Raw genomic sequence first — 26,268 nt, 5'->3', positions numbered from 1 at the left:
TGGAAAGGCGACAGGGGTGGGGGGTGAGGGGGTTAAACTACCTGACATCAAGCAAAACACAAATTTAAACACTGTAGTTCAATTACAACCAAAGAAAGCGAAACTTAAAATCAACATAACAGAGATGCTGGAAAACTTAAAAGAATAATAGATACAGTAACTATTACCAATTAACTGTTCCAATATAGTAATATCCCACACCCCTTGGCCAAAATGGGAATTCAGATTCAGATTCTCACATGCAGTTCTCCAATCGGAGGAAAAAACATCAAGAGAAAAGTCACAGACAGCAGCAGCTAAGAAACATTCGAAGCTTCCAACTCTATTAAGACCTCGGCAGCTTCTGCTTAAAGCTAAAACTAAAAATGAAAAAAAGACTAGAAAGCTTGGTCTGAGACAGCTGGTTACACTCAGGCTGCTCCTATTGTTTCCACCTTAAAAACCCAAGGTCTCTTCAGCTGTTTACTTTCTCAGAGACAGCTCGATACTTCTGCCTTACAAATTCTTCAAAAACAAAGGACAAAATAACCTCTTGAAAGCCCCATCACCATTACAGTTATATATAGTATGAATAAACACTGCTCACAAAAGCTGTATAAACATTACAAAATTCATCCAATATAAAAATCAAACACTCCAGACAACTGGGATGCAATTCAATCTCACTACTTAGATACAAAATTACACTTGGGTATGATGAAATTCAAGAAAGTTCAGTTTCAATTAATACTGCTTTCTTTAGTGCTGTACCAAGGCTATTGGTCTGCAGCAAAACAAAATGGCGTACCTCACTTTGGCAAAATGGGGAACATATCCTTTCTTGTTAGGTTTTGGCACAGATGCTCTAAACCTTTACTAGACAAGATAAAGACATGGCTGTCAACACTCTGCAAAAAGCAAGTTGCCAGCACTTAAGGAAATCCTCAGGCCTGGGTTAAGTGATGTGACCAATTCTAAACCTGTTTCTGCAAGTCCCTAAACTGAAAAGGAGCTGTACTCAACTCAAAATATTAACTGTTTCTCTCTCCGCAGACATAGCCAAACCTGGTGAGTATTTCCAGTACTTTGTTTTCATTGTTACATTAATTGCTTTGGTCCAACTTCACAAAGGAATGAAGCAGTTTAGCATGCTGGTGTTCCAAAGTCTTCTAAAGCAGCCACAGTGTATCCAGATTGCAAGACAATTGTTGGATTACTTCAAATTTTTTTAAAAAGCACACAATTTGGTCAAAAGGGGCTTGTTATACAGTAAAGTAGTATTCCTATCTTTGACTCAGAAGGTTTTTTGTTCAAGTCCCGTCTGCCTAGGGGTGCATCATAACATAAAAACGAGGAGCAAGGCTAGGGCATCCAGTCCTTCAATCCTGCTGTGCTATTCAAGGCGATCAAGGCTGATCCTCTAACCCGGTGCCATATTTCCACTTTCTCTTCGTACCCCCCTAAAATAACCACAATCAGGTCAATATCTGCCATTGCGTGCACAGCTGATACTTTCAGCAGAAAATAGGAATGCCACTTCTCCCACTAGTTCAACAAATAAATTTATCATGTGGTGTGATACTAACACAAATAGACCAGAAAGCACAGGTTTGATTTTTGATCTGGACTGAGTTAAACCATATCATTCAGGGAAATTACAGGTTTTTTCAATGTTACTGGGCTTGAAGATTGGGAAAATAAAAGATCTTGCTTTGCTTTAATTCCTGCTACTCAATTACTTCTGTTCTAAATTTTTGTGTGCAGTGGACTAATTACATATGGTAAAACAAGATAAACCCACTTGGTTGGAGCTGAATGAACACCTGAAACGTCAGCATTCCTGCTCCTAAGATGCTGCTTGGCCTGCTGTGTTCATCCAGTTAGCTCCACACCTTGTTATTGTAGATGCACTTGGTTTCCAAGTTTCTGCATTGAATAAGATTAAACAGACTGGCAGCTGCCGGCACTCAAGAACATGTACCAAGTAAAGAGTCAAAAAGCAAAATGCAAGATGATAACTTGATAAGATATTCCGCACATGTATCAGCTTTAAACTATTAAATAACTGAGACAAAAAAAACTCAAATGCAGGAAATCTACAATAAAAACAAAGCCTGCTGGAAATACTCAACAGGTCTGGCGGCACTTGTGGAGACAGAAACAATTAGCTTTCAATGTATGACTTATGATTAAGATTTTCCGCAGATTGCGTTACTAACCTGCATCCTTTTCACAACAGGAGAATGCATCTCTGTTGGAGCAGTCACTTTCTCAGCTTCCTTCACTGCAACAGTATCTACACAAAATATTAATATAAAGTCCAGCACTAAAATAAAGAGCATTATACACTATTCAGTCGGTGCTACTAAAACTACTTCACGCACCAATATACAGAAATTCCACCAAAACAGGTTCACATTTGCAGTTCATTATTTGCCCAGTGGAAAGATAGAGTTCAAAGTACCAAATGAAAAAGCGAGTTAAATAAAGAACGCAATAAGCTTTAAATGAATAGGAAGATCATTGTTTTCACCAGAATAAGTAAAACATAAGGAAGAAATATGATTTTTGATTTTGTGTGTGTCAGGTATCAGATATAATGTCAGATATTGACCTGATTGTAGTTATTTTAAGGGGTATGGAGAGAAAGTGGGAATTTAGTATTGAGGTCGAAGATCAGCCATGATCACCTCGAATAGTGGAATTTTTGAATCCATTAAGTTGGTATGGAATGACAATAGAACATACTGTAAACAAAGGAATCTTTGAACTGAAACAGAACATCAGTAGCAAATTCAGTAAGAATATTTGCACAGTAAACTGCTTCAGAGATAGTAGGGACTGCAGATGCTGGAGAATCTGACATACCAAGGTGTAGAGCTGGATGAACACAGCAGGCCAAGCAGCATCAGAGGAGCAGCAAAGCTGACGTTTCAGGCCTAGACCCTTCTTCCTGCTCCTCTGATGCTGCTTGGCCTACTGTGTTCATCCAGCTCTACACCTTGTTATCTGAGTAAACTCTATTCAGAATGAAAATGGCTTGATAAATTGACCTAAAATAAAGTTATGTGAACGCCTTGTGATCTATTACTAATTTGGAATTGAAGTCTAGATCAAGATAAATCAGAAAAAGCCACATGCCCTGATGAGGAGACTGTTGGACAAAGACACAGACGGAGGCAATGGTCTAGTGGCATTACTCGCTGGACTGTTAATCCAGGGACTCAGATAATGTTCTGGGGATCCAGGTTCGAATCCTGCCACAGAAGGTGGTGGAATTTGAATTCAATAAATTTCTGGAATTAAGAATCAAATGAAGAGCATGAATCCATTGTCGATTGTCAGGAAAATCCATCTGGTTCACTAATGTCCTTTAGGGAAGGAAACTGCCATCCTTACCTGGTCCGGTTTACATGTGACTCCAGACCCACAGCAACGTGGTTGACTCTGAACTGCCTTCTGGGCAATTAGGGATAGGCACTAAATGCTGCCTAGCCAGCAACGCCCACATCCCATAAATGAATAAACAACATATGCACACATAGGAAAAGTGTTCCAAAAGAGGCTTACCATCTTCTGGGGGAGCAGGAAAGGGATCAGTCCTCCGAGGTGGAGTCCGTGCTGTCATAAAACCAAACTAATGAGTCAACAAAATTTCAGGTTATGTTTTCAAATTGATCCATATATTAAAGAACAATTTGTTTTCCTGCTTTTAAACTTAACATTGCTGATCTTCCACCCACATTTTAATACACGATTATTCCTAACCAACACCCAAAAGAACTGCAGACGCTGTAAATCAGGAACAAAAACAAAGTTGCTGGAAAAGCTCAGCAGATCTGGCAGTATCTGTGAAGGAGAAAACAGAGTTAATGTTTTGGGTCTGGTGACCCTTCCTTAGAACCTAAGGAAGTGTCACCGAACCCGAAATGTTAACTCTGCTTTCTGCTTCACAGATGCTGCCAGACCTGTTGAGCTTTTCCAGCAACTTTGTTTTTATTCGTACACAACATTAGTTCACGGAGTAGCCCATCACTCTGGATAAACAGCAGTATGCTGGCACGTGATTAGTTAGAATACACAACCAGTCCAATATTACAAATAAAAACAAAAAGAACTGTAAATCAGAGACAAAAATAAAAATTGCTGGAAAAGTTCAGCAGGTCTGGAAGCATCTGTGGCAAGAAATCAGAGTTAATGTTTCAGGTCAAGTGACCTTTCTTCAAAACACAACATGTCAGAAGGACAGACAGACTATTACACAGTCATTCAGCTCGGAAACAGACCCTTCGGTCCGACTCATCCATATCAACCAAGTTCCCTAAAACTAACGCATCCAACTTGCCTACATTTGGTCCAAATATCTCGAAATCTTTCCTATTCGTATACCTGTCCAAATGCCTTTAAATGTGGTAACTGCACCTATACTAACCACCGCTGTGTCAAAAAGGTGCCCCTTGGCTCCCTCTTACATCTTTCTCCTCTCACGGTAAAAATATGACCCCTAGTTTTGAATTCCCCTAACCGAGGGAAACGTCATTTGATATTCACCTTATCTGTTCCCTCATGATTTTAGAAACCTCTAGAAGTTCACCCCTCAACCTCCTACACTCCAGATACAGGTTGTGAGATACTTCATAAACAAGACTTCATGACATTTTGTTGGACTAAACAGTAAACCCCATTTCAATGCCCCCTATGACTCAAAGAAAAGAATTATTCAGAATAGGGCAAGAGATCTCAGTCCAGAAGACAGCAAATGGTCAGGCTAAGCCGTGAGAACAGCTGATAATGGCGTTTGGCAAATGCTCCCATGGATCAAAGAAAAATCAGTGGCCTTTAAAATTCAAACAGAAGTTACAAAGTAATACATCTTGGTACTAGCAACACTAGTGGGAAATAAGATTAAGATACTGCAAGCAGATTTTAACAAAATATTGAGATATTGGACTTCCCGATGCTTACGACACATAAATAAGACAGAATAGATAGATGAAAATGATTGAAGAGATAGTGCAGACTGTGGGCTTTAGATTTCTGGGGCATTGCGACAGTTTCTAAGGAAGGCATGGTAAGTATTGGCCAGATACAGGTCTCAACAGGCACATTTGCTAATGCTGTCAGGGACTTTTTAAAACAATATGACTAGGCTTGGGCGAGGAAGCAGTGATTCAGAGAGAGAAAGGCAAAACTGGAAGTGGAAGGCAGAATATCATCTAAAGTATTTGGAAAAGTAGAGCAAAGGTTGGAAAACAGACTAAGAGAGCTTGCTCAACTTTAATGATAAATACCTAAAGGCATCAGTGTAGTGATAAGCTGATGGCACAGATCATTATTGTTTTGCAAACACAGATTGGAGTGTCAGGAATAGCATTTAATGCATTTGGTTATATGGCTTATACATGAGGTAGGGCAATGAAGTAGTAGTAGGACGATAATGTTGACTAAAGTGACAAGTTACACTGTGAAACTGGACGATATGGAGAAGGATCATCAAATTACACCATATTGGCTGAATAAATAAATAAAAATGCAACACTTCTAAAGGTGCAAAGCGAGTCTCTAACCAGTCCAAGGGAAATGGAACAGTCTATTTGAAGGCACATTTGACAAATGCCAAAACAGGGAATAGCAGCAAGGGATTTCAAATGCTTTAACGTTAACTGAGACAGCCACTTTAAAAAAAAAGATACAGAATTCCTGCAAAGCATTCATAAGGACTTTCAGCAAACCCAAAAATGTGGGTTTGGTGAGGAAAAAGTCTGGATTTAGCTTTAAAGACTAAAGCTAGGAACATGAAAAAAAAATCATTGGGAAAACACTGTGGTCGTGAAGAGTTAAATTTACCATACTTCTGAAAAAAGACAAAGGTAAAACTGGAGTAAAGGTTTTCAATTAGACGAAGGCCAATTCAAATAGACCAAGAACTGATTTAGCAGAAGTGGACTGGAAACAGCTTATTGAAGATAAATCTGTATTACATCAATGAGAGACATTGGAGAGGAAGATTTAAAAAGTTTCAGGGTAAACATGCTCTCACAAAGAAAACATGGAATAGCCAAATCTAGAGCTGGATAACAAGACTGATCGCTAGATAAGGCATAAAGGGGCAGCATACATCAAAAAGAGCTTAATACTCCGGATAGCTAAGAAGAATACACAAAATGTAGGGGTGACAGTGAACGCGAAATTAAGAAAAAGAGGGTATTAAAAATATAGGCCAATAAAGGAAAATCCAAAAGGGTGTTTTAGAAGAACATAGACAACAAGAAGACAACAAAGAGTGAGAGGGGCCTGTTGCGAAGCAAAAAGATAACTGGTGAGTGAAGACGGACATGTAGACAAAATACCTCATGAATACTTTGCTGCTGTCCTGACAAAACAGATGCATGACAACAGTGCCACATTTATGGAGAAAGAGTGTAAAATACCGATTGGATGAATATTGTTAGACAGAAAATATTAAAAGGATTTAATGTCTTGAAAATAAATAAATTGCAGTATCCAAATGAAGTTGATTAAATTAACAAAGCATTGCAGATGCTGGAAATATGAAACACAAATAGATATTGCTCAAGAAAGTCAACAAGTATGTCACAGAGTTATTGAGGAAGAGAGTATACAAAAGATAAACAGACCCTTTGGCTCACCACATCACTGCAGACCAACAAACAGCAAACCATTCCAATCCCATTTACCTGCACTTAGTTCTTCAGCTACCATGCCCCGACATTTTAAGTACTCATCCAAATGCTTTTAACATGTTCTGTGAGTATCTTCTTCCACCATCCTCTTCAGCAGCACGTTCCATTTATCTATCGCCCTCTGAGCTAAAAAAATTTCCCCAGATCTCCCCTAAACCTCTTGTACCTCACCTTTAACTCATGCCCTTTGGTCTTAGACAGGTCTGCTATGGGGGAAGAGATTCTCACAATCTACTTTGTCTATGTCACTCAATTTTGTACATCTCCAATCAGACCCACGCAGCCCCCTCCCACCCCCAAACCAGCCCCTAGTCTTCCGCTCCAAGGTAAACAAACCAAATCTTTCCAAACTCTCCTCGTAACAGACTTTCATCCCAGACAACATCCTGCATCTTCTCTGCACCTTCTCCAGTACAATCATGTGCTTCTGGTTGCTATGGCAATCAGACTCGCTCGCTGTATTCCATCAGTGCCTAACCAATGTTTTGTACATTTTGTAACCAGGCTTCCTTGCTCCTATATCCCATTACCTAATGAAGGGAAGCATCCCATATGCCTTCTTCACTAACCTGTCTACCTGTGCTGACAACTTCAGGAATCTATGCACTTGTACACCAAAATCCCTTTGATCCTCAGTATTGCGTTGGGACCTAACATTCATTGCGTATATCCTTCCCTTATTAGACCTCCCAAAAAAGTATCATCTTGCATTTAACAGAATTAAATACCATCTACCATTGCTCTGCCCCATTTACCAGCTGATCAATATCAGACTATCGCCTGTGACCATCCTCCTTATTAACAAAACCATCAACTTTCATGTCATCTGCAAGCTTACTAATTATACTTTCTATTTGCACATCCAAGTCGTCAATGTACATTACAGACAGCAAGCGTCCCAGCATTGATCTCAGATACGCCGTTGATCATAGGCTTCCAATTACCTCCATCACCACCTTTTGCCTCCTATCGGTAAGCCAATTTTGGATTCAGTTTGTTAATACATCTTGGATCCCGTGGGCTCTAACTTTTTAGATTAGCTTTTCATGTGGGACCTCGTCAAATGCCTTACGTCCATGTAAATCATATCAAACTGCATTACCATCGTCAATATATTTAGGCACTTAAAAAAAAACTGGCAGCATCTGTGGAGAGAAAGCAGAATTAACATTTCAGATCCAGAGACCTTTCTTGAGAACTTGTTCAGCTGCTGCCAGACCTGCTGAGTTTCCCTAGCTTATTTTTGTTCCAAGTTAAAGATCCCAGGTATTTAAAAAGAGAAAGAAATTGTAGAGGCTCTAGTCTTCATATTTCAATTCCCCTGATTAGCAGTGTGATGCCAATAAATTGGATGTTGTACTGTAGTTTAAAAAGGAAAGAAGAGATAATTCCAGTACAAGGTCAGTTAGTTTAACTCTGGTGTGGATGAGTTGGGCCAAAACATCCATTTCTGTGCTGTATGACTATAATTAGAGGAAACAATTCTAATAGACAATTATAAGCTATTTAAAAGAAAGGCATTGACAATTCCTGAGTGCCTGAATTAGTCTAAGTAAGCTCATGGCTGACCAATCTGATTACATTTTTTTTTGAAGTGACATGGGGTGCTGACAATGATAATGTGGTAGATATAGCCCACATGGATTTTAACAAGGATCTTGACAAGGTCTCACATGGGCTGGCCAAACAAGTTTAAAGACCTTGGAATCCAAGGAAGCGTGTTAAGTTGGATCCAAAATTGGCTGAGTAACAAGAAGCACAGAATATTTGGCTGTAAGGTGCTTTGAGACAAGAAACTGTTACCCAGTGGGATTCCTCAGAGTTCATTACTCAGTTCCTTGCGGTTTGCAGTTTACGTTCATGATTCAGATTCAGCTTTACGGACTAGCTTAAGTAGTTTACAGATGATACAAAAATTGACTGCTCAGTTGATAGTGAGGAGGAACACTTTAGACATGCTCTGATTAGTTGGACAGAGTGCAGAATTCAATTCAGTTAAGTTAGAGGTAAGCACTTTGGAGGTGCAACTAGGTGAGGAACACACAATAAATGGAAAGATCCTAAACACATGAAAAAACAAAACAAAAAGGACCTTGAAATGTATCGCCAAGATTCTGAAAGGTAGCACAACAGATGATGTGTTAAGCAAGTGTATGTCTTCCTTTTTTGTTATTAGCCAAGGCAGTAAATGTGAGTGAGGAGCTTGAGCAAACATTATTTACAACACCAATTAGACCTCATCTTGCATGTACTAAATTCCATTCTGATCACCACGCTATAATGAGATCACCTTTTCCATAAAGTACAGAGAATATATAAGAATGTAATCAAGGACCGGAAAATTTTACATATGGAAGAAAAATCAGATAAGCTAGGGTTACTTCCCTTGGGACACAGATTTAACGTTAAGTGGTAAAGAATTATGGGGGGGAAAATGAGGAAACCTTTTTGACCGAGAGAATGGTAGGGACCTCAATGTGATTGCCTGAGGAGGTGATTAAAGAAAAAACTCTCATCCGATTTTAAAATATTTCATGTCCAACTGAAAAATAATGACGTACAAAACGATATACCTACACAGCAGGGAAATAGCATTAGGCTGGGTAACTCTTTGTCAAAGAGCACACATGCATGCAAAAACACAATGTGCCAATGGTCTTCTCTGTCACAGACATTCCCTGATCTCTACCAAAATATCGTAATTTTTTAAAACAGATAAAGCGAGTAAATCGACAGGTGACCTTGAGAGAAAATGTTTCTGCAACAGTGGTAACCCAAATATATCAGCTTTTCAGAAAAACAGGCAGATTCATGTCCTCAATGTAGTTATTCACTGGACTGGTTGAAATAAATGCATAAAATATTTTATGTATTAATCAACACATTCAGAAACAGATAAAATGGATCCATACTGACCAATGGCATTTTGTGGTTGGAAGATCTCCTTGTATTCTTCTGGGTTTCGAATTTCTGCTGTAGATTCTTTGTCATCCTTATCCTCTTCCCCACTTGGAATGCGCCCTTCACTTTCTGGCTCCTCCTTCACTTTACTAGAGAGACAAAGTAGTTTCCACTTGTTTATGGAGGACGGAGCAAGGAAAATAGCTAAAATTAGATCAGCTGAAGCAATCTCCTAGAATAATGACATAGGATTTTACCCCAAAGTATTGGTCCATTGTCCTTGAGAGCTTGACACCAAATGGTCTATTCAGTCAAATGAGTCTGTTGCCCCTGTGATTAAAAATTATCAAAATCTCCCAGTGTTTAAAGTAGGACTTCAGTTCAGTACACAATGTTGGCATATTACCTTTCTCATACAATAAGACCACAGACAAAGAATAAATCAAAGAGTAGAGACAAGGTGAGAGAACTGTATTAATATGGGAACTAATGAACAGACTGAGACTGGAAAAGACAGAGTACAAATCTAAGAGTGAATCAACAGAAAAGGTAAAAGGTTAAAAAATTAACAGAAAGGAGAAAATAAATGATCAGTATCTGAATGTATACAGCATTCAAAGCAAAACTGATGAACTGACAGCGCAAACAGAAATAACAAAGTACAATCTGATATTTTTGGACAGGGGTGTCTGTTAATTGGTAAGAATACCAGCCCATTAGCAAGGGATGGCCCAGGTTCAGGAAACTGGGATGTAGAAGGCATTTAGGGAGAAATTAGAAATGAGAAAGTAGAAAGTAGAAATTATTTGTCTTCCATAACAGTGATCATACAAGAGGATAGAGGATAAAGGTAGTAGTAATGGGACCTGTCAAAAAGGCACGGTGATAACCATGAGGAATGGGCAAAACAGGTCAGCAAAGGCCACTGATATGAGATGTTTACAGATTGTGTGGGGGATAGCTTCTTAGAACAGTACATTTAGGAGCTAACCAGAAAGCAGACTTTTGCAGTCCAACAAGGTATCATTGACTAATGTCCTCAGTAAAAACATACATAGGTAGCAGCGATCATAACACGATTGAATTTCACATTCAGTATGAGGAAGGGAACAATGGCTCCAAAACTAGCATTCTAAACTTAAGAGTACATGAAAGTAGAGCTAGATAAAAGTGAATTAGCAAATTAGATTAAGGGACAGGTCAATAGAAACACAGTGGCACATATTTAAGAGGACATTTCAGAACACACAAAATAGATAAAAGTCCAAAGAGAAAGAAAACTTCTAGGACCATGTTGACCTAAAAAGGTTAAAGGCTGCATCATACTCAAAAGAAAAATCACAATTTGTGCTAGATAACAAAGTATGAAGCTGGATGAACACAGCAGGCCAAGCAGCATCTCAGGAGCACAAAAGCTGACGTTTTGGGCCTAGACCCTTCATCAGACCCTCTCTGATGAAGGGTCGAGGCCCGAAACATCAGCTTTTGCTCCTGAGATGCTGCTTGGCCTGCTGTGTTCATCCAGCTTCACACTTTGTTATCTTGGATTCTCCAGCACCTGCAGTTCCCATTATCTCTGATCACAATCTGTGCTAGGATGGGTGGTGGGGCAGGAGGGTAGACAGAATACAAAAAGGTAAATAATGACTAAGAGATAAATAAGGAGAGAAAAAAGGATGAGAAAAATCTAGCCAATTTCAGTTTGACTGAAAATCAAGCTGGTTCAAAATTTTTGGAAGGTGATCACAACTCAGCTTCCCAAAGCTTTCAGGGAAGTGAAAAATACTGAGGTGAGAAAGAGAAGGATCTAGCAACCTTCCAAGCATTCCCTTCAGTTCTCCTTCTCTAAATCTGTCAATGACTCAGGCAGAAGTCAAACCGGCAAGGGTTGCTAGGCAACCATTAGCACATAGACAGGTATGCCAACAACTAGAGGCAATTTACCCTTTCTATTCCTGAACATGTCCCAACGATATGTTCCAGTTCTTCTTGTTGTCCAGAAATATTTGTATTCCCAACACCAGACTCTTAAAAGAAATGGCTATTGAGACAGTCAATGTGTTCTTTTTAATTTTCTACTATTCCCTAAATTCAGGGAAGGTTGCATTAAACTGAAAATTAGCAAATATAATTCCTTCATTCAAAAAGGGAAGCTTGACAGAAAACGGAAAATCACAGGTCAGATAGCTTAACATCTGTCATAGGAAAAATATTCGAAGCTGTAGCTAACACGAAACAGAGTACGTAAAGACCTGTTAGCTTCTGCCTTGCAAGATGCAATGGGTTGTGTTTCACAGGGATCGGTGCTGGGTCCCTTTTTTAAACAATTTATACAACTACTTTGATGGAGAGATCAAAGACAAAGTTGCTAAATTTGCTGACTCAAAGATAAGTAATAAAGCAAGTTGTGAAGAGGACATCTTGATACATTAAATGAGTGGAAGGTCTGGCAAATGGAGTACAATGTGGGAAAGTGTGCAATTGTCCATTGGCAGGAAGAATAAAGAAAACTTATCTAAAAAAAAAGAGAGATTGCAGCAGGAAGTGGATTTCCTACTGCATAAATTGCAAAAAATTGGTATGCAGGTACTGCAAGTAATTAGGACAGTTAATAGAATATTCTGAGGGGGATTGAATACAGAATCATAGAATTACTATGGTGCAGAAGAAAGCCTATTATCCTACTGTGCCTGCTCTTCAAACAAGCATCATGACCAATAACAAATCTTTTGCTTTTGTCCCATGCCCTTGTACACTATTTCTATCAAAATAACCATCTAAATGTTCTCTTGAATGCCACAACTGAGCCTGCCTCAACAAAATTTCTAGACAGTGCATTCCATCCCCTAACTACTGCCTGTGAGAAATAGCTTTTTCTTACTTCTTTGCCATATCACTTTCAATCTATACCGAGTTGTTATTCTTCCTTTTGGAAGTGGTAACTTCTCATCTACTCTATCCAACTTGTTCATGATTCTGAAAACCTCCACCTCTCATTCTTCTTTTCTCCAGAACAGAGTCAATTTCTTCAATCCAATACAAAAGTATCTATAAAAAGACAACCCACCCAAACCAGATATTAGTTCAGCAAACCTAAGCTTCAGTTAGACAGAGCACTGTGAGACCACATTTGGAGTCCCTGGTGTATAGTATTGACATGATTTGATTTATTATTGTCACATGTACCAAAATAAAGTGAAAAGTAATGTGTGTGTTATCCAGATAAATCATACCTTACATCATCACATCAGGGCAATAGAACAGAATGCAGAATATAGTATTACAGCTACAGAGAAAGTACAGAGTAAGATCAATGCTCATCTGCTCAAAAGTCTGATAACAAGGAAGAAGCTGTTCTTGAATCTGTTGGTATGTGTTTTCAAACCTTTGTATCCTCTGCCATATAGAAGAGTGTGGCTGAGGCCCTTCTTCCTGCTCCTCTGATGTTCTTTGGCCTGCTGTGTTCATTCAGCTCTGCACCTTTATTATCACAGATTCTCCAGCATCTGCAGTTCATGCTATCAATACATACATGTGGGCATACGAATTAGGTGCACGGGTAGGCCACTCTAGTCTGCTCTGCCTCTGTAGCTATTCTGGTTACTTCACGTTCGTGCCTACCACTGATAACCTTTTGCTTCCCTGCTGTCTATATCTGCCTTAAAATATTCAAAGACTTGCTTCCTCAATAGGTGGTGGAAGCAGAGTTACAAAAATCATGACCCAAAGAGGAGAAGAAAGAACTTAATCCCTTGTTTTTCAACAATGATCTGCTAGATTCACCCACAAGCATACTATATATATTTAGCCTGTCACGACAGCTCAGAATCTCGTGTTTCAATCAACTCACCCTGTTCCACTTTTGAACTCCAACAGGTATAAGCGTAATATATCCAACTTTTCCTCAGAAGTCAACAGACCCATTACAGATATTAGATCACTAGTCTCGAGACATTAATTTTGTTTTCTCTCTACCAGATGCTATCAGACCTGAGTTTCTCCAGCAATTTTTGTTTTCGTTTGTTTCAGATTTCCCTTCGCATTTTTTTTATTTTATAATACAAAACTTGTGTAATGTGCTCATGTGAATTGTGAAAACCCCTTGCAGCTCGTAGAAATCATTTTAAGGTACTTTGTACCAAATCAGTTACAGATCCATTAGTGAAATTGTGGTTGAAAGTAAACTGAAGTGCTTAATGGGGTGAAGCCCACAGGCACAGTGAACAATTTCCACTATATTGCTGTCATAGAAATAGCTTAACATTCTATGTTCGGCCAATAGATTTCTCCATAATATAAAGAGTCTCAGGTTGATTTTGTTTAGGGTTTATGAGTGCAAAGGTTAGTTCTGGACGCATTATGTTGCGGGAAAATAAAACATTTGCATATAAGAAACTACCACAGCAAAAATCAAATCAATAAAGCACATTTTGTTGAAATGCAATACAATAAAACATAGATTAGCTTAAATGAGAGAGTTAGGACAAAGAAAGTAAGCTTTATTAAAAAATAAAGTGATGCCAGGCTGCAGATTGACTAACAGTTAGTGACTGGATAAGCAGTTAAAGAAAATAAGAATAATGGGGTATGATAACAGGTTAGGCACAAGGGATCAAAACTTATTCATGTTGCTGTTTATCCCCAACACTGACTAGTTAGGTTCAATGACCTCTTGGGGTGTTGCAACTTCCAGAAATAAACAAGTGCATACCATAGCAAATGAATTCTAGATGTAGAAACTGAAGAGTAATTATAAAGGAGTGGGACACCACAATTAACAGGATTAACCCACAAGATACAGCTGCTGGATAAGTGCTGAACTGAAGGCAAAATTAACCTGCTTATAGTATGGTTGATGCCACTCCAACCTCAAAATTAAAGACAAAATTGTGACAATGAAAATGTTGTCAGTCAAAACTATTTCTGAAATGCTCAATATAAAGGGAATTGCAAGAAAAGCAGAAATACATGTGCAAAGCAGATGCACTTTAAGGCTCACAAAAGTGCTCTTTTGGTTTTTAAAAGAAATTGTACAAAACTAAGCCATTGACCAGTAAAATACAAGTGTATAGGAACAGCAGATAAAGCAACAAGAAAAGGAAGCCTAGAAATGAACAATCTGGAATTGCAATAATCGGCGATCACTCTTTCCTCTCAGCTGAACAAAAAGTAGTTGTACCTTTGTGGCCTACTGCAGGCAGTCAGTGGCCTCTCGTAGTTGCGTCTGAGCACAGCTCCTTTTGTCACTGGTAAATTGTACAGCTTTTCATCTTCAACTACACCTTGGACAATAGAACCAGTCTTCTTCACACGATTCAGATCCACTACAAATGTCGAGACAGTCACCTGACTGAATGAAGCTCCAATCTATTATGTAAACAAAACACCAAATTAATTAGAACTTCTCCAGTAAACTGTAGAGGAGGGATCTTGACTTGTTTTGCTCAAGGCCCTCTCAATATCTAAACGACCTGAGGCATTGTAACAAAACATGAAGGACCAGGGAAGTTTCATTGAGGTTAATGCCTCATACATCCTGGATATCCACATGACAATAGTATCTACCTGGTACTCTACGGTTCCTCACGTGCCTCTGTCATATGTCACAAAACCTTGTCAACTTATTTATCAAAGGGAAGGCTGGACCTTTCAGTCCCAATTTGCAAATGCAATTCACCTCGTGTCACTCGCTTGCCTTTTCCCGATAGGCCTCCAAGCCCTTCCTCTTGAATTGAACTATTGAATCAGCCTCTATTATATTCTCAGGCAGAGCTATCCAGATCTCACCCTTCTGTGGTGGAAAAAAATTCCCTGCATTACCACTGGTCCTTTTACAAATGACCTCAAATTGTCGTCCTTTGGTTCTCTTTCCCCTTTGACCACTTACTTTTATATCTCAATAAAACCTCCTCATATTACGAATCATATCAAACTCAACATGTTAACTCTATTTCCCTCTCAGACCCTGTCAATCTAAGTTTCTCAGCACATTCTGTTTTTATTCTCAGTTTTCTAGCACCTACAGTAATGTGATTTTACTGCTGTAATGTTTCCTTACGCAAGAAGAACAACTCAGGTGTCTGCGTGGGTTTCCTCCGGGTTCCTCCCACAGTCCAAAGATGTGCAGGCTAGGTGGATCGGCCATGCTAAATTGCCTGTAGTGTTCAGGGGTGTGTGGGTTATAGGGGGATGGGTCTGGGTGGGATGCTGCAAGGGGCGGTATGGACTTGTTGGACCAAAGGGCCTGTTTCCACACTGTAGGGAATCTAATCTAATCTAAACCCCTGTTTCTCCAATCAATCTAGGAAAGTGAAGTACCTCATCTCTGGAATAATTATCTTGATTCTTTTCTGTACCCCCTTGAACACGTTGACTTCATTTGTAAAGTGTCGGGACCAAAGCCAATTGCAATTGCTCACGTGAGGCTGATGTTGCTGAATCCATGTTTCATAACAAACTTATCTTAAAGCACGACAATGAACTCATGTCCTCTGCATGTGTAACTCTAACCAAATTGTCCTCTGGGAACAAAAGATGATTGGTCTGTTCATTCTCATGCTTACTCTGCCCAAAAGATTGTTCGATGATGGTGGATTCCGACACTTTTTTGTGCAGAGGTGGTTTCAATGACTGCAACATGTGTAGAAGCTCACCTTCCCAACTGAATATCATGCAAAGGTTGAAGAACTATTTGACTCTGCCACAGACAGGGGGAGGGTTGAATCAATAGTGATGGAGTGGAGTCTGTAGTCAAGATGACAGACAATGCTTTCAATCTTCCCTATATCAAAAAAAGTCCGATAATATAGTGACAGCGGAAGATATCAAGGCAAGTCGTGGTGAGGTAAAGCTGGGCATTGTCAGTTTCCATATAATGAGTGACATGTTTTGGATGATGCTGCTGAAAGGCAGCATATCAATGAGAAATTGTTGGCTTCAAGAAGGATGCAGTGATCAACTGTGTCAGGCCACATCTTCAACTCAACCTCTGCTACTGTAGCCCATTAAAACTATTACACTTTCTCACATGGCTATTTCCCTGCTAAGCTTCATCTCCGCATCCTTAAGTTCGAAGGATGTAGGCATGAATAAATATCAGGTACAAATAGTTCAGCCACTCAAAATTTGGCTCGACCACAAGGTACTACTTGCTCTTGTTTCTGTCTACAAAAATAAATTTCCATCCCATGAATGCAAAGGTAACCACTGGTTTCATTTCTGTCCTGCAAGTCATCCCTTCAAACCACTTTCTCCTGTCTCCTCCATCTTCACATCCAATGACAAGTGACAGATGCTCAGGGATTTCTGACATCAGGATTGAGACCATCTGATTGTCTGTAGCGGTTACTTGCCCCAGTTCACAGGTAAAACTTCAGTTTTGGATCCCCCATGCCCAAATCTGAATTTGTTTGTGGGCAGGTGCCAAAAGACCTACCTCCTCTTGGATTTATTTCCAAGAAACTACACAACCCTCAATTTCCCTTCTTGACTCCTTCAAATTTGCCATTAACGCAAACATTAAAAAAACACTTGAAAACCCTGTATTCTTGCAGATATAGCCCCATCTTCAGCCTTGTTTTTCACTTCAACAACCATGAAGTCTTTTGTCTCCCAAATTAATGCCCATGTTTAAATCACTCAAATAAGGTTTCAATCCCAGCTAAGTTCCAAAAATCTTTTATCAAAGTCATAAATGAAATCCTCAGTGATGGTAACAAAGATAAACCCACCTCCTCATCCCTCTCAACCTATCTTTAGTTTCTGAAACTGTGGATGACATCATCTTTCTTGGAACCACCCATTTCTTACTGACATGCCACTCTCTGGCAACATTCAAAACATGTCACTTTCATAGTACAGTGACATCACCTCGCTCCATATCACAATCACCTACCTTCATCCCTCCACTGTCATCATATAATCAGAGAGAACATTTATCTGACAATGGGGAGACTGAAATCGTTGTCCAGGGTCCCAACCATAAACTCCACTACTGACTGCAATGCTCTCTGGGGCAACTAAGAATCAGAATATTTATCAACCTCTGTGATATTCATCCTTACAATTAGTTTTCAATTACACAACCAAGACCAAGGCCAAGTTACCAAGACCAGCTATTTCTGCCTTTACCAATACCTGTCTCTGCCCTTGCCTCAGCTCATATACCGTACTGGTGAAACCCTCATCCATGTCTTTGTTACCACCACATTCAGGTATTTGAAGGAAATCCTAGCTGGCCTCCCAAAATATATCCTCTGCAAACTGAGATAATTCAAAATGCACCAGCATTGTCCTAATGTACATCAAACAATGTTCACCCATCACCCATGGTCATGGACCTATGCTGGCTCCTGGTTAAACTATGGCTCGATTTTAAAATTCTCATTCTTATTTCTAAATCACTCCACAGCTTTGCCTCTCCTTATCTTTGTATTGCCCTCTAGCCCCATAACCTTCCAAACAATGTGTACGCCTTTTATAATGCACCCCTGAGTTAACTACACCATCACTAGTAACTCTGCTTTCAGCGGTCTAGTTCTAAGTTTGGATTACCTTCCCTGAACTTCTGCACCTCAGACTTCTCCTTGGAGAGACTCCTTACCGTCCTATCTAGCTAAGTTTTTGATCATCTGTTTGAAAATCTAATTATGTCTTTCAGCGTCACTAGGCATGCATTGGAATGTTTTATTAGAGAAAGGGAGTACATTAACAAGTTGTTGTTATTAAGGGAGGAACTTTGGGGCCAGAGTGTCTGAAGAATTTCCTGTGAGAATGTATATGCAAACTGAACATTAAGGCTCAACTAATTTGTAATCCAGAGAATTGCATCTACACTTAAATATTAATATTTCTATTGTTCACCTGTTACATTTCTTTCTTACTTTCACAGCTGTAGAATTTCCTCTTGGCATCATAATTCTGCATAACACCAACATACACTGATATTTATTTCTCGTAAGAAATTTCATCAGTTAAGGATTAAGGTTTCTCTAGGCAGTTCCCACAACTCAATACACATGCGTGTACTATACATACCAATTGATTGGAACAGATGGCAAGGTCTGCGGCTCTACCCCAGTTAACTGGCAGTACATCAAAACAGCGGGGAGGTTCCCAGCCATAAACATGCAAAGAATCCTGAGAACCACTATAGAGACAGCACCCATCTGGGTTGAATAAGATGCACCTTAAAAGAACAGGATGAGAAAAGAAAGATATTAGCTGAAAACAGTTTCTTCAACTTTAACTCATTTCAATCCATTTAATCATTTCAAAGCTGGATCAATTTCATGACATTGCACTGAAAGGAATGGCAAATGTTAGGATTTATTCTATTTCCTCTAATTAATCAGAAAGGATGTGTTGTTTAAAACTGATAGTCAAGCAACAGAAGAGGGCACCCTACACTAAGGAATACTTTCATCTATCACTCAGTCACACAAGTCTGGAAGGTTGGAAGTTGAACCTAAACTAAATTACTTTTTCTCAGCTGGTGCAAAGGGAAGACATTGCAATGACTTAATTGGCTCTGGGCTGGAGGGAGTTGGGGAGTGGGGAGATCAACAAGGATTCCCAATCACAAGCACAAAGCTCCACAGGAAAGTTCATGTGTACAAACATGATGTGAAGATAGGAGCAGTCTACCCTCAAAACAGATTACCAAAAATAGCCACGTAAGTAAAATGCAATCACTTGAACGAGACCCTGGCAGGAAGCTGGAATCCATGAAGCATGAGTCACTACCTTCAGAAGAAGGGTGAAGTGAAGAGCAAGGAAATATATTTAAGCCAAGTGAACAAGTAACTCTACTGAAAAACAGCAGGCAAAAACTGCAACAACATGCAGCATATACTACTGTTAAATTATTAATCTGGTTACACATAACAAAGAAACTTGAAGCCATTGTCTTTGATCCTTGCCATAAACTCTGTTCCCTCACCATTAGGGAAACAATGGCATAGTGGTGATGTCACTAGGAATGCAGAGACCCACACAATACTTTGGGGAATCCCACCAATACAGCTGGTGAGATTTAAATCCAATCAATAAATTTGGAACATAAAAGCTAGACAATGTGGTAAAAATCCATCTCATTCACTCACGTCCTTTATGGAAGGAAAACTGCCATCTGGCTTACACATCAGTCCAGACCCACAGCTGAGGGGTTGATTCTCGGCAATGGCCTAGCAACCACTTAAAGGAAAATAGGGATAGGTAGCAAATGATTATCTTGCCAGAAATTTCCACATGGAATGAATGCATAAAGGAGAAAAAGTAAATCAATCTCATGTCTTCATGATTAAGAAAATGAAATTTTTCTGATTACCCATGTAAAAGTTGATCCTTGATACAGTGCGAAAAATTCTCAATTAGCCTTAGGAGGTTAATAATTCAATTTCATTTTAAATATATACTCATGAAACTGAGCAATGACAAAGTCTCAAAACCTTTAAGTTGGATAATAATGAAGCATAAAATGCATATATCTTGCATTGCTACGAGTGTAAAATAATTAACAACTATTATTTAGTGTTAGTGGTTCTTACTTTATTCCACTGCAACAATCTTTCTTTTAGATTTTACTTGGGCCCAAATCTAGAACATCAACCCTCTGGAAATATTACCATTTAAAAGTCAATTCCATAACTCATGGTTTGAACCGTTGGTGTAAAAATTCAGCTGTTTACTAAAGATATGGGAAACTGAAAAAGAAACAGAAAATGTCAGACCTATTCAGGTAAAGCAATGTCTCTGAGACAGAAACAGCTATTAGTTTTGTCCTATTACCTTTCGACATAAAAGTCAGCATCCTGAATCATGTCACTCTTTTTCTCTACAGATATTGCCTGACCTAAATATTTCCAGCATCTTGTTTCATTTTAGGCCACAACTATCTTCATGGTATATTTGTAGCATGGACACATTATCCATCTTCAAAATATACATTTCTAAACTCAAAACCACCACCCATTCAAAAATTAGTGTGACTGCCGAGTAGAGTTTGCAGCCACGACCCAACTCCTGCAACATATATGCATTCACCGCCCCTGAGAAGGCATCGAGCTGCAAATGCCATTTGTTAACACGTCAACCTTCTTAACATAGCCCCTCATACCTGACAGGAGTGCTCTCGACTTCCGTGCAGCTCACCATCTTAAACTTTTCAAGATCCCAAAACTTTATCGTTCTGAAAATATGCAGAAAACATGTAGTAAGTTCTTGTGAGACTTCAATTCAAAGTACAATCTATCTTTCTAACCAATATCACATCTACATGCAAACTAACTTTTGACTTAATGAGTCAAGAGAATTAAGTTTGAAGAAATTTTGGGTTTCGATTTTACAGCACAGCTGTTAGAAAGAAGCTAGGTTATTTCTGCAATGCTTTTTCTTGTTTACCTACAACATTGACCTTAATTTAATACTTACTGATTATGGCAATGGCACAAATTATTCAAATTCCATTATTTAGTAAGTGAAGAAACAGTTGAAGCTCACACTGAACTCAGAGCTTTACATACTCCAACTAAAATGGAGTCAACAGCACTGGTAACTTTCTAGCCAAGGCCAATTGTACTGGTGTTGTGATGTCTGAATTGGGCCCTAATTCATTTTAAGATGAATGAGTCATCCAGATTAATCTGGGCTAGTCTATTTTCATTAAGATATTTGCAAGAAAAGGGGAAAATTCCTCATGAGACCATCTGATATCAAGGGAATAGCAAGTGGGTTTCTTGGAGACAATTCTAAACCAACAAAATTATACCTCATCTTTCAAGCCTCAAAAAGTTCCAAACCAATTTACAGCAGCTTTCATTCATATACCACCCAAATCATAGACCTGAAAATAATGTGTTGAGACTGTTGCAATAAAGAAAATATAGCAGTCACTTTGCACAAGCGAGTCCCACAAATGCTACTGTGTTTATGACAAGATAATCTATTTCGGCTAAGACATCAGGAGAACAGCCTATTTTGAAAAAAGTATCAACTGGTCTTTGTCCACCTGACAGGTAACACATAGCTTTAGCTTAATATCTTGGTGTTGAACATGACACACGCAACACTGCAACAACACTACACTACATTTTATGACTGGAATCACACCAATGATCTTCTTACTCAGGAAGAGGTGACAGTCCTAACAGAGATGCAGCTGACATTTATATGCAGAGACCATCTAAGACAGAATAAAACATCAGAAGTAAAATCGGTCAATAGGAGATAAATAGAAGTTTTCTAAAGGCTTGAATTCAGTTATTTGCTGATCGCAACTCTGTACCTTTTGTCTTTCTACCTTCAAAAGATATCATGTTTTGATAAGAAACACGTTACATTTAACATGCACAAAGCTATACCCGAACTTAAATTTTTATCAACGGTAAGTTCAATTTAAATATTTTGAAAGCAACATTTTATCTAATTTATCACTATCATCATGAATTATCACATTTTACAAAAGGTTTATGAAGCTGGAGGATTCAACAATAAATCCCATTGTTGCTGACCCAAATTGTAGGCACAATAAATTGATCTCAAAGTAGCAATTGTTCTGACCTGTCAGAGCTTCCTGAAGCCAGCAGATACTCATTGGGATGGAACTCTACAATGTTTACAGGTCCAGTGTGATCTGTGAACTCTGTTAGAATTTTTGCCGCTGACAAATCCCACAGCTGAATATATTTAAAGAAAAAAGAAAATACATCGATAGTACTTCCTTCCACTTTTGTGGATTTAGGTACAAGCCAGATAAATTTCATTACTATTGTTTTTCAATGGTAAGAAGCAAACCTATTTCAGAATTAAAGCTCTTAAATCCATGGCTACCTTTAACTTCAATCAACTCAGTCACTGTAAAACCAAAGACATCGATGTACAATCATTTCCTGAATGTACAAATATAACATTAACAGATACAAAAAAAACGCGCAAGACAAATGTTTTCAACACTGAAATTTTTCCACCTAGGTATTAAGCGTAAGCAGCAAACACGTCCAAAGTGCACACATTGGGGAATATAGATAAAAACTCCCTCTGCACTGCCACTGACTGCATCACACACAGGGGAAGGGAAAGTTCAAGACAGTGTTCTTATTTCTGAAAAATCCTTACTATTATTTACCAAAAATATATAATGTAGGCAGGCATTTTAGAACAGTGCAAATTTACAATTGCCATCTTTATTGTTCCCTTTAAATTCAGGAATTGGGCATGAAGAAAATGTTTGTGTTTTTAAAGAAAAAGATTATCAAGATCTGCCACATTCTTGTTTGGAATTGTCATTTCAATATAACAATCACTTAGCAGAAACTATTTTAATTTATAATTTGCCACAGAAAGGAGCTTATGCTGAGAATTTCAAGTTATATCAATTTCAATTTTTAAAATCTTTGCTTTACTGAACAGCAGGGCAATTTAAGAAGGAAGTCATCCATAAATTACACACAAGTTTCTTGAAGTTGACACATAAATTATTCAGCTAAATGCAATAAGCCAATAACTTACGGATGCTGCAGTTACACCAGAAATGATATTGCCAAACACTTCTGTAATGTTCTCTATAAAAATACCTTGACTGTGCTATCATCCCCAGCAGCAGCAATCCACCGGCCATCAGGACTGAATCTTAAACAACGCACAGCATTTGTGTGACCCTACAAAGAATGATGAAAGTTTTAAATGGTGTACATTCAATATCATTTTGCAGTCCCTTTGGTCAGAGTAGACTAAGGTTTCTATGTTTGGGCCTGAAATATGCCCAGTCAACTTCAGATTACCTGGAAGAGAAGGTGCTTCAGAAATTTAAACTATAGGTAAAGCTAGCTGTCTCACGTTACTACTTTAAAGTAAACAAATGAGTGATATTCTCCACTAATAGCACGCTACCATCAAGCCGAAGAGATTTTCCGCACACCACACAAATGAAGAGTGTTGAATACAAGTGCTGATCGAGATCTGTAGGTTTTACATCCCAAATGTTGGCAGAGTGTATAAAACAACAAGCATCTTTGGCTGCCTGTATAGTCAGTGTGCTACCTGGGCTCAACTAACACGTTTGCACAACTAACCAGCAGAATAAGTCTTTTCACCCACCCACCATTCCCAGCAACTGAAAATGACCATCTGTATAGTCATTTTTATTCTTTGGACATAATTAGTCTACATGTAAATAGAATATTACACATTTACAGGACATCATTGAATATTCATAGTCATTCCAATCTCTTTCCCTTATTGACATGACTTCACTGACTAACTCTCAATGCAGTACTTTATTCAGTTTAAATTTAATCATAGATCAATTTATAGGCCCTTTTTTATTTTTTTTCACCTAAAGGAACACTGCTATATTATTGATTTGATTAAATCATTTATTTCTCTCACCTTGTAGGTCATTACGCAACCTTTTCTTCGAATGTCCCACAACTAGAAATGGAAATAGATCAGAATTAATGATCTGCAATCCCTTCAGGCCAGGCATATCTATTTTGTTTCATAAAATTTTCTGCATCTAAAACAAACTGAAAACAATGGGAAATATTGATCACAGCAAAGTATAAAGCAGCACAGGAAAGCATGACAGTTTATTGTAAAGTCAGCAGGGAAGAGCAATAAGATAGAAGGGCGTAAATCACCAGAAGACGGAGAGCACGCTCGCTGAGACGGGGTGAAAAGAGTGAGAACAATGTGGAACATGTATGAGCTCAGGATAGGGAGAGTTCACTGTGACTGTGACAGGAAGTTCAAGAACACTTAGAAGCAGCTATACACCAGAAATCAGCATGTGAATTCAGACCCTAAATGTGGAAAGAAAAATCAAATCCTGACACCACAGAGAAGCTGCTGGGTAATTAACTGGATTTTTTAATTTATCTTGTCTAATTTAGGAAATAGACTGGTGAGCCTTTTTTAAATCTAAGATTTAGTACAACCAATACATGTATTAAGTGTTATAAGAGTTTAATCAGCAGTTGTGAGGCTTTTTAGTACTTGTACCGTTTCGTAAAGGCAGCAAGACTTATTAGCAGTAGCAAAGTTATTAATCAGCAGAAAAACCACGGGGATGTTCCAACCTCTCGGGTGCACATCCCACACTAGGACATAACTCCAGGACACTTCATGCGTTCTAGATGGCCAGTTGTCCCAGTAGTATAATTAGCTGCAGTTGCTTCAGCTCCAGGTTTTGGACCTTAGGCAGTAGCAGCAGCTTAACAGTATGCAGGGAGGGAGGGAATGGATAACAAACAGTCAAAAAGAAACAGATAGTGCAGGAAATTTGTGAATGTGAACCACTCTCCAACCAGTATTCAGTTCTGAATACTGACGTATGACGATTCATTTGCCACAGCCATAGGAGTATTCACAACAGTGACTTTAATTATTAAAATATAGACTGAGTTAGTAGCGGTATAATAGTCACAGAGCAACAAGAGTTCCTAGTGCATTCAGAAAAGTTTGACAACAATCTGATTTCAGTCCCAAAAGAAAAGACACTGCTACATCTAGCTTTTGAAAATGAAGTGAGCCAAACTGATCAAATGTCAGTAAGAGAACAGTGATCAGTGTCATAAGGATTAGGCTTGAAGAAAGGCAAAGAACAATCCAAAGTAAAAATAATTGACCACTGAAAGACAGCTTCAGTAGGGTAAGAATGGATCTAGGCCAAATAAATTGGCAGCCAAAAGTTGACAGGAGAAACAATAGCTGTATAGCGGCTTATCTTCAAATGAGAGATACCTCGGGACAGCAAAGGCTTACTTCCTCGAAATGGAAATTTAGGGCATAAAAACTAGAGGTTACTGGATGGCAAAAATGGATCAGAGAGAAAAATGTGACAGGTGTTAGGGAGAAAATACAATTAGGAACTAGGCTGAATATGGGAAGCATTTGGGGGAGTGGGGGGGTGAAGGGCAAGTAAAAAGCAATTAAGAGATGGAGAGAGGTGAATGGGAGGATACAGGAATCAAACACAAAACAGAATCCAAGTGTCTACAGTAAAAAGGTTATAAAAATAGAAGCTCAACTATTTGTGCACAAAAGCAGAGGGCATAATGCAGATGCTAATACTTTGCATTAGTCTTCACCAGGGAAGATTATTCTACCCATGCCATGTTGAAAGTGGAGGATAAGGATTGGATTAAATATATCCAGGTACTGAGATGAAATGGCAGTGGAAATTGAAAGAATATTGGTCCTAACTTTCCACTCTTCCTCAGACCCAGATGGGTTCAGAGGACTGGAAAATTTCAAGCAATATTCCCTTGTTGAAAAACGGTACAAGGACAATTCCAACATATATCACTGGAATCTGCTAGAAGGACAGGCACCCAGCTCCAGCATTGGACCAGGCTGTATCTCAGAACTTTCTCGGCGTTCGCTTGCACCGACTTTGATACAACTAATATGGGTTAGTCAGTTTAGTCAGTGATAGGTAAACTTTCAGAAACAATCATTCGTTGAGGACATGATGTTCATCTAGGAAAAAAAAACAAGCTAATTAAAGAAAGCGGCAGTTTTGGCAAAGAGATACCAGAGTGTGTTGATAAGGGCAATGCAGTTGTGGTGCATATCGACTTTCAAAAGGCATTTGATAAAGTGCTGCATTTGGGACTTGTGGGTAAAGCTATAGCTCATGAAAAAGAAGGGAAAGCAGCAAATTCAATACTAAATTGACTGAGTGACA

General features: G+C 38.8%; 1 protein-coding gene across 2 annotated transcripts in view; it reads right to left on the bottom strand.

Moving 5' to 3' along the window:
• The window catches only part of katnb1 (katanin p80 (WD repeat containing) subunit B 1), a 61,659-nt gene that overhangs the window by 19,261 nt on the left and 16,130 nt on the right, over window positions 1–26,268 (bottom strand). For both annotated transcript variants that reach the window (XM_048546883.2, XM_048546882.2), the window contains exons 5-13: window positions 23,970–24,011; window positions 23,156–23,239; window positions 22,143–22,258; window positions 20,701–20,772; window positions 18,621–18,771; window positions 14,764–14,951; window positions 9,600–9,733; window positions 3,550–3,600; window positions 2,199–2,275 (exon numbers count right to left, since the gene is read on the bottom strand). In XM_048546883.2, coding sequence (XP_048402840.1) covers window positions 2,199–2,275; window positions 3,550–3,600; window positions 9,600–9,733; window positions 14,764–14,951; window positions 18,621–18,771; window positions 20,701–20,772; window positions 22,143–22,258; window positions 23,156–23,239; window positions 23,970–24,011 — 915 coding nt within the window. The remainder of the gene's footprint in view (window positions 1–2,198; window positions 2,276–3,549; window positions 3,601–9,599; window positions 9,734–14,763; window positions 14,952–18,620; window positions 18,772–20,700; window positions 20,773–22,142; window positions 22,259–23,155; window positions 23,240–23,969; window positions 24,012–26,268) is intronic.

Source organism: Stegostoma tigrinum, chromosome 16, assembly GCF_030684315.1.
Source record: "Stegostoma tigrinum isolate sSteTig4 chromosome 16, sSteTig4.hap1, whole genome shotgun sequence".
Classification (NCBI taxonomy): Eukaryota; Metazoa; Chordata; class Chondrichthyes; order Orectolobiformes; family Stegostomatidae; genus Stegostoma; species Stegostoma tigrinum.
Note: the sequence above shows the minus strand (reverse complement) of the source record. Positions and strands in the feature narration are given on the sequence as shown.